The sequence below is a fragment of the Calliphora vicina genome, chromosome 5 (assembly GCF_958450345.1).
Source record: "Calliphora vicina chromosome 5, idCalVici1.1, whole genome shotgun sequence".
NCBI classification, from domain to species: domain Eukaryota; kingdom Metazoa; phylum Arthropoda; class Insecta; order Diptera; family Calliphoridae; genus Calliphora; species Calliphora vicina.
In genome coordinates this window covers 114,344,905-114,354,110 of record NC_088784.1, presented here as the reverse complement: position 1 = coordinate 114,354,110, position 9,206 = coordinate 114,344,905, and the positions used below count along the sequence as shown (strand labels likewise).

Below are 9,206 nucleotides of genomic sequence, written 5' to 3'. Positions count from 1 at the left end.
GTAAAAAAAAATCAGACCAGCTGGACTATAAGTTTATTCTACAAAAATTATCTACTCAACATGCCCTTTCAAAATTATCGCATAAATTGAATTCGCATAAAACGATACTCTAGCTTCATATAAACCGCATAATTCAAATTTTAATTAAAAATCCAAAGAAAAATCACATAAAAAAATCAACAAAAATATGTACATATATTTATTTCATTTACATAACAGAAAAAACAAAAACCCTTTAAAAAAATAAACAAAAATATAATATTAATTCATTAATAACAGAAAAAACAGAAAATGATCAAAAAAATAAGCTAAAGCATTTTTTAAGGAAATTCTGTAAATATGTATGATCAATCTGAATGACTGAATAATTGTCGGCATAGTTTATTAATTCGTTCAATGTCACTTTCATCACTAGATGATACAATCATATCATCATATTGTAAAATTTCATTTTCATCACTAGAATTTAAAAAAAACATCTAAAATTTTAAAATCAGTTAAAATTCCAAAATAAAAACCGAATAAATTTGAATCCGCATAAAACGAGACCTGAGTGTATTTGGTTCCTCAAACACTTTTTTATATAAAAGAACCATTAGTTGATAATGACTATCAAACAAAAGCTAAGAAGGTCAGCAGTTCCCCCCGATTCAAAAATATGGACAAAATAATTCATATTCGAAAAAAACTTACCTTTTTTATTGGGGAAAATTTTTAATATTTTAGAAAAATTTATATTTTCATATTGAATTTGATAAATTTTTGATTTATTGTGTGAAATTTTTTTAAATTTGCATGATAAAAAAATTTAATATTTTATTTTATGGATATTGTGAATTACTTTTGAATCCTTCGATTATGAGTAATTTTGCTTAAATTTTTATTTTTTAGAAGATTATCGTCATTCCTGTAATTATTATATTGTTCTATATTATTGTCTTACACTGGAGCTCATGTAGGAGAGGAATCGCGATAGCGGTGTAACTGAGTTAATGTTACAAGCCACACTTAGATTTGGTAGATTTTGTGTGTTGCGGCAGTATGTACTCCAAGCATTCCAGTTTCGAAAACCTTTAAGTTCAAATATTCTTTTAGCACAGTGGACGTCATCGGAAATATCGTCATTCAGGAAATCTATAAATTAAAAGAAATTCCAAAATGAATATCAATCACAGAGCTGTTAAAGAATGATTAATTGTTGAATCAATCATTGTAAAATAAATGCATTCTCAAATTTTTAATTCATAATGAATTAATTTACATTTTGGGTAAAATAATTTGTTTAATTCATGGTGAATTAAGAATCAAATATGAATCATTCATATGTACATTAGAGTTATAACCAAATTTTGGCCATAGAACCTCGCGATGGCAAATGTTTGTTATTTACGATAACATTTTTTTCGGGTAATTTTGAAATAAAAAACTCACCCACAAAATCGATTTTTTAAAGTCCAAATTTTTCTCAATTTTTTATTATTTTTCTTATTTTTTTATAGTAAAACATCGGATTCTTTCCCGTTACCGCAAATTTTAATTCTAAATTCGAGCCAGGTTGATATATTTATAAAAAAACTATTTGCGTTTTTTGGATAAAAAAAAATTAAAAAAATTATCTCTAAACTTTACTGCGATTTGTGGGTGAAGTTTTTTGACAACCACGAAAAAAGTAATAGCATTTTTGATATTTGCAAAAAAATGTAAAAAAGTTATGGCCCTAATGTACATATAAAAATATAATAAGGTGCTTTTCATATTTATAACGATTATTTATTATTTTTTTAAAATAAACTGTAAATCTCATAAATGGTATTTTACAAACTAAATTTATCTTTAATTTTTAAAAATTTTCCCAATTTTTTTTTCGCCTTAGAATTTTAAAATGAATATTTAAAAATGTTAATTTAATGTATATTTTTTTTTGTTTTGAGTTATATTTGTGAATAAATGTCAGACATTCTCATGATAATTGCCCAGGCAAATTGTTGATTTTATTAAGTTTTTTGCCAGAATAGCAACCAATATTAGTCGAATATTATAAAATGTTCGGTGTTTATCGAAATGGCGCTCCTTGCCGTAAAAAATGTTGATTGAAATAAGCATTGCACTATCACTAAATTAAATACATTAAAAACTAAACAAACGTTATAAATATAAAACGCCCTTATAAATATATACTTATGATATATTCGGAAAGGTTTTGAAACATACATGCAAAACTTTGTATGTGTAACAACGAAATTTTAATATTTGAAATTATTTAACATACCTTCGCATTTCATTTGGCAACAGGGATATTTTGTTGTATCACAGGCTTGAAGTCTGTTCCCCGCTCCACATTCTTTGCTACTTATTTGAAAGAGGCCATACTTATTTTCACCATTAGATAAGGTTGTCTTTTTTTTCGTATCTCTATCACTTTCATGTTCAATTAAACAAATCCCTAAAATAAAATATCAATATTAATCCAGTTTTACAATGTGTTATTAATTTTCAAAATAAGTGTATTCATTTGAAAATGGTTTGGCTTGGAAAAATGGAAAAAATTAATTTTTGTTACAACAAACACAAGAAAAGCAAGTACAAAAGTATGAATTTTTCGCATTCAACATGTCAACGTAACATACGAGTAAAATCTACGTAACTACAGTTATCAAATATTCGACATATACGAAAAACCGGTTTATGAATAATTCGAAAAAAACGTAATTTTTAAAAATTACCGTTTTTTAAATTAAGTTTAATATGTATATAATACATAGAATTTATAACACTAGGTCCGACAAATAAATTTTGATAGAGGAGACAAACAAAAGACACGTGCATCGGCGTTTTGAAAGTTTATATCTGAATTTCATTTGAGGGGGAGTTCAAGTTTCCCAACTCTGGCACATTCTTATTGTTATCGGCATAAGAAACCATGTGATCCTTACATTTTAGGTATAAAATGTGTTCAGCAAATTTATGTAAAATGTTACGGTGAACATTTATGCCTTGAGAAATATGCTGGACATTGTATGGTAATGAAGTGGAAAATGTAATTATGAATACTTCCTATCTGTTTTTTTCCGTTTTTTTGGCATAAAGTAATTTTTTTTTTGTTTAAGTATTTTAAAATGTTGTTGATTTTTAATTTTTAAACACCCTAGTTAGAAAAAAAATATTTAACTTTAACATGTGGAGCAATTAGAGATGCCAAACGGGGAATCCCGTTCCCGAAAATCCCGGGGGATTACTTAAACCCCGAAGCCCGTGATTTTTTTAATTTTAAATCCCGGGATTTTCCAAATACCGTTTTTCATAAATAAATAAATAAATAAATAAATAGAGGAAATTGTCATTTTTATGTGCCTTTTTTATGCATTTTGACATTCTACATGCCCGAATATCGCAAAGAGATCTTCAGCAAAGTTGTTAAGCTTAACTCCTGCTACAACATAGTTAATAAAGGAAAACGGTATTTTTGGTTTTCCTAGAGTGGGGCTCTGGAAAATCAATTCTTCACATTTTGTAAGTTATCTAACAAAACTCAATTTAAATCCTCTTCAAACGAAATTGATTTTATCTCAGATGAGGAGCTCGAACAAAATGAAAATATTTCTATTGCTCAAAGGCTAATAGATATTATTAATAAATGGAAAAAACCCAAATAACAATAACGAAACCAAGTTATAATGAGATTTGCAACTTGCAAAAGAAATAGATCACTTTATTTCTGAAGGAACATGAGGAAAATACTTGCAGATTTGTTATAAGTATTTGCAAACGGTTTTCCCAATGTGATAGAATTTTTTCGGCAGCAGCATATGTCGGAAACAAAATTCGTTCCAGAAAGGCAGACGAAACCATAGATGCAATAGTATGCTTTTTAGTGTCTAATAAAAATTAATTGCTAAATAAAAAATTTACTTTCAATTGTAAAGACATAATTATTTACGTTTCTTTTTTATAATTTTCGGGATTTTAGATTTCCCGAAAATCCCGTAACCCCGTGTCGGGATTCTTTACCAAATCCCGATCCACGGGATTTTCAAAAATCAGTCCCGATTAGCATCTCTAGGAGCAATACTGTTCTGTTTGCGCACTGTTAAAGAAAGCTTATTATGTACCACACGTTTTGTGTTGTTATGTGTTTTTGTCCAATTGTACCATGTTTTGTTTATATGTATTTTTAGAATAAGCTTAACAAGTGTAGTTGTGTTTCGTGGATCAGTACTTTTGCATAGCAAAGCGTTGCAAAAAGTTGTAAGTGAGAAGTTATTAACCAAAGTGTGCAGATTAATGAGAAACTAATCCTTTTTGTCTGAATCCACACGTTTTCGAAAAAATCAAAATTTAAAAATAATATTTTTAGTGGAAACGTTAAAATGTCGGCCAGATCGGTTATATATATATACATATACATATGGGGGATTTCACGTCAAGTGAACCAACTTTTAAAATCGATGTCTTCCGATCGAGATGAAATTTGCACCAAGGTTAGACCTAGTAGTAATTCAGTAGAAATTTTTCAACAAGATCAAGAACTCTCGGAGTTAGAGAAGGTCAAAATTTGACATTTTAGCCAAACATGTGATTTTTCTCATCCATGTAAGTTATTACCTATTGTTCTTAGCAAAATGTGTCCCATGCAAGTTCAATGTGTGGATGCAAGTTCGATATCTATCAAAAAAAATGTTTTGTAACTTAAAACAAGCAAGTTTTGACTTTTTTTGCAAAATCAAAAACTTTGTTGACTTTTTTTTCGAAATCAGCCCATCTTTTTAATTTTTTTTTTGCTCAACAGAAAGCTCAGATATTTTCCTTGAAGACCTATTTAGTAGGGTGATCGATTCTTTGACATTTTTTTAGAAACCAGTTTTCGGTTATATTAAATTGCAATTTAATATAAACCGGTTTCGGTTTTTTAATAATAACCGGTTAACCGGTTTTTTGGAAAAATATTAAAACGCCTAGAAATAAGAAGAAAAAAGTTTTATTTATTTAAATAATAGTGATTAAAAACATTTTGATAACTTCTTTTAGCCTTCACAAGGTCTTTGGTTCAAATTTGACCCATTTTGAAATTAATATTTAATTTTTTCTAAAAGTGAATGAATTTTATTTAATTTCAAATGTCAACAAATTGGCAAAAAAATATCTATAAACTTGTTTGGACTTAAGGTCTTTTGTTACGTACAATTAAGTTAAATTTTTTCAGAGCTTTGGTAGCACTACAATATATCTTTGGTAGCTCTAATATATATCTGTCACTTTTCATCATACTTGCTGAACACTGTTTTTCTTATCCATCATAAGGTCTTCGGGTAAAATGTTACCCATTTTGAAATTAATGCTATGTTCACACTTGGGCTTTTAAACGCGTTTAAGCTAAATTTTGATTAAGTTAATCAAAGCCGTTCACATTACATTTGAGATGATTAAGTTGACACTAAAATGATTAAGTTGACAAATAAAAGACAACAAACAAATTTATATTTCTTTATGGCATTAAATATGGAAATAAATACTTTATTAAAGATATCAGCAGATTATTTTAAATTTATTAATGATAAAATTGTGAATATTTAAGGTTTTTTTAAAGAAAAAAAACTTCCGTCAAAATTCATTTATCGGTACTACACTGAATGGTGGCCGATGCTACATCATACATCATGACCATGGAATTGAGTATAAATATGTTACTAAATATATAATACTTGTTTTAATTATTGTTTTATTCATTAAATTTTACCAAAAAATGTAAATCAATTTTTTAATTAAATATTTGATAATTTTGAAATTTATTATCACCTCGACTTTCAGATATGAACAGAAAATGTTACAGGTGCCAAAAAGGACCTTTTAGATGCAAACGCACTTCTTCTTAGCTTTGATTATTTATAAAATTCAACTTAACGTTTGGTAAAATCATCACAAAGTTTATATTGAATCATTATTAAGATTTAACTTAACTTCTAGAATTATGCGGAATTTAATTTTGAATAGTTTCATTATGTGAAATTTATTCTGAAAAAGTTTTTAAGTAAACTCATCGTCCTCTACTATTTAGAATCATTTTAATTCTTAAAAATATTAATCTAATGAGGTTTGTATTGTAAATCAGCAGTTTAGGTTTCAAATCAGAACAATAATGTGTGTACAATGAATATAAAAAATGTACAAAACCATGAGATTTCTTAATTTTATACCTAAATTTTAAAAACTGGTTAACTGAGTGATAAAAAAACCCGGTTTTTCGGTTAACCGGTTTATAAACACTAAGAATGGTGCAATATTGGTGCAGAAACTACAGAAAATCGGGCTTTATCGATGAAAAATCGCTTAAGAGACATAATTGATGTTAAAGGACACCACATTCCATATTAAGGACATCATACATCATCATAATATGCATTTTATAAATAGATATGTAAATTTATTTAAAGAGTACCGACAATTTTTTGTGTTAATGTTTTGAACTATTTTTAATTTTTTTGTTAAAAATAAATGTGAACCTTTTCTTATTTTACTATTAATTGGCAATTTTAATAATCACTTGTTGAACATTTACTTTATTCGAATCGGGTAAATATTTTTCGAATTATAATTAAATGTATTTTCAGCTGTATGGGGTACGGACAATTGTACAATTGTTTAAGATAGTAAGACAATATAAATAATAATACTTACAGTTAGATAGGAATGTTTTGCTAATTTGGTATTTCTCCACCAATTCTCTCGACAGTTCACATCGCATATACTTCTTACTTTCCACATTTACAACAATTGAAAGTGTGCAGATTGTTATAACAAATATATAACAAATATGCATTCTGAAACAACCTAGGTTTCACTATATTTGTTTGTTTTTCGCTGTGTTTTGAATTCTACAAAATTTTCAGTAGTTAAGCTGCTTCTTAGCTTGTAAATACTAGAGTTGCAATTATTCGAGTTTAGCTTTAATCGAATAAAAGTTTATAATTTTTTTATTATTCGAGTGATCGATTAATTTTTGAAGTATCCTCTATTATTTTAAAGAATAACAAGTAAAAATATTATTCGAATAATTTAATAAAATATATTTAAAAGCAGACAAATTTGAATAATTCGATTGATAACAATGAATTAAAAATATATATAGATACTAGCATAGAGAATTATACATAGAGACGAGACACTCCGTTTTGTCAAACTAAAATAACACAAATCATATGTCTGATACAACAACAAATACATTGACTAACATGTATTTTGTTGTTGCCAGAGATAGGTTTTTGGCAACAGACTTAAGGTTGGGTCACACATGGCAAATATTTACTCAAAAAAGCGTAACCAATTTTTTTAGCACAAATTTGTTTGACGTGTTTACTCTTACAAATGAGTTTTGAATCATCTAAGTAAAATAAGTTTTTGAAATAAATAAAAGAATTCAAATATATTCTATTTAGTGGTTACGTCTTTTTCGTCAATTATTTGTCATGTGTGACCCTATCTTTAGGTTTTTGACAAATGCGTATCGTCTCTATGTTACCCTATGGATACTAGCTTAAACCGTTGTGCTTCGCTACCCCTATCGTAGTGAATTAAACAAAATTTATAAAAAAAATTTAATAAATATAATCAATACCTGTTTTTTTTAAATGTCTACCATGCTTTTGCCATTAAAAGTATAAACAATTGTTTGAATAATTATATTTCTCAAGATATTTAGAAAAAACTAATTTCTTTGTATGGTAGGCGACTCACCCCCTGTTCCGATCGCCAGGCCATTAACGTGTCTCAGGCCACTAGAACAAGAAATGTAGGAACAAAATTAACATATTTTGAGAAATATTAAAATAAAAGCTCATTTTTAGTTAAAATATATCCATATTTAATTGTGTATGAGTTTTTGGCTTCGTAGGATACCGTTAACCTATTCACAGGTATAGCCAAACAAAATTATGTTTGTAACGGCAGTTTCAAAACTCCATTTTCAAATTTTTAAAAATTTTGTTAAACAAATTTCAGAATTTTTTAATCATCACATGGGGATTTATTGAGAAAAAAGTATGACAATACCTCCTACATTTTTTCCGTACCTGCGATTTAAATTTTGCTGCAGCGTCATCATTTAATGCTTGATCATTATATTTCGCATGTAGTTGTTTGATATAGACGTTAAATTGTAGATGTAACATCTGATATCTCAGATCTGTCCCTCCTTATGAGCCATTATTTCTAAATAAAAATGAAGATCTTTGAATTCTATGTTGATACAGAAGCATGTTGTCAGTATTAAAAATCCACTACTTTTATGAATTTGGTTCAACGTTATCAGCCAAGGCTAAAATTGTAAACGTCCAGAGAAAACATTTTGGGCACTCTTTTTATTAGAAAATTTTCAAAGATATTGTTTTCATTAAGTTTATATTTGTTATTGAAGCTCTTTCAACAATACACTGTGCTCATTTTAACCAATTTATTACTTGTCTTTCCGTTGACAAACCTGTTTATTAAACTTGTCTATTAATGGCACTTTAATTTTTTTTGCTTATTTTTATGAATTTAATAAAGCTTAAAAAATTTCTAGTTCGATTTATGGTTATTGTATAGAAATAAGCCCATAATTTATATATAACATATGTATTTATTTCCCTCATAGTTCACAGAAAACTTTTGTATAAGATCTCTTTCATATTAGGAATATGTTTAGAAATCATCAGAAACATGTTTTGAAAAAGGTTTTCAGCAGAAAATTGAAAAACATATTCATATATTCTTTTGATTGATTTGATGGATAGTAAGTTTAATAATGCGAAACATTTCAACACTATTTGAAAAAATATTGGACAGTTTTCTCCATCGATTTACAAAAGGTTATTTCATGGATGAAAATCTTAAAGAAAAAATGTAATAAATATTTTCCGTATCTATTATTTTTTTATTTAACCCGGCGACGCAATTTTTAATAATTTTTACATTTCTGTAATCGTCATCAACTAACCTTTAATACTAGGAGGTGACGGCTCAACTTTGTTTGTATGGGGACCGACCGTATTTAAATTATCTTGTATATAAATAGGCCATACGTTTTTTTGTGGTACACTTTTAAGGGCCATTATTACAACTTTCCTCTATAGTTAAGGGTAACTTTAAGCAATAGAAAAAGGTACCCTTAAAGTTAACTTTAACTATAAAGGCAAGTTGTAATAATGGCCCTAAGTATGTTATTGTTCACCAAT

The 9,206-nt window shown here is 27.6% G+C and overlaps 1 protein-coding gene across 1 annotated transcript; it reads right to left on the bottom strand.

Annotated features, from left to right (window-relative positions):
• Window positions 1-731: 731 nt before the first annotated feature.
• On the bottom strand, window positions 732-6,915 carry LOC135961867 (lysozyme-like). The gene is made up of 3 exons (XM_065513499.1): window positions 6,673-6,915; window positions 2,270-2,443; window positions 732-1,134 (listed from the first exon to the last, which is right to left on the bottom strand). The coding sequence occupies exons 1-3, from the start codon at window positions 6,812-6,814 to the stop codon at window positions 932-934; spliced, it is 519 nt and encodes a 172-aa protein (XP_065369571.1). The 5' UTR covers window positions 6,815-6,915; the 3' UTR covers window positions 732-931.
• Window positions 6,916-9,206: the final 2,291 nt, after the last annotated feature.

Coding starts and splice junctions, on each gene's coding strand:
- LOC135961867 (XM_065513499.1), bottom strand. CDS start 6,814: ATGCATATTTGTTATATATTTGTTATAACAATCTGCACACTTTCAATT. Junction 2,444..6,672: donor CAAAACATTCCTATCTAACT/GTAAGTATTATT, acceptor ATTTTATTTTAG/GGATTTGTTTAATTGAACAT. Junction 1,135..2,269: donor TTGCCAAATGAAATGCGAAG/GTATGTTAAATA, acceptor TTTAATTTATAG/ATTTCCTGAATGACGATATT.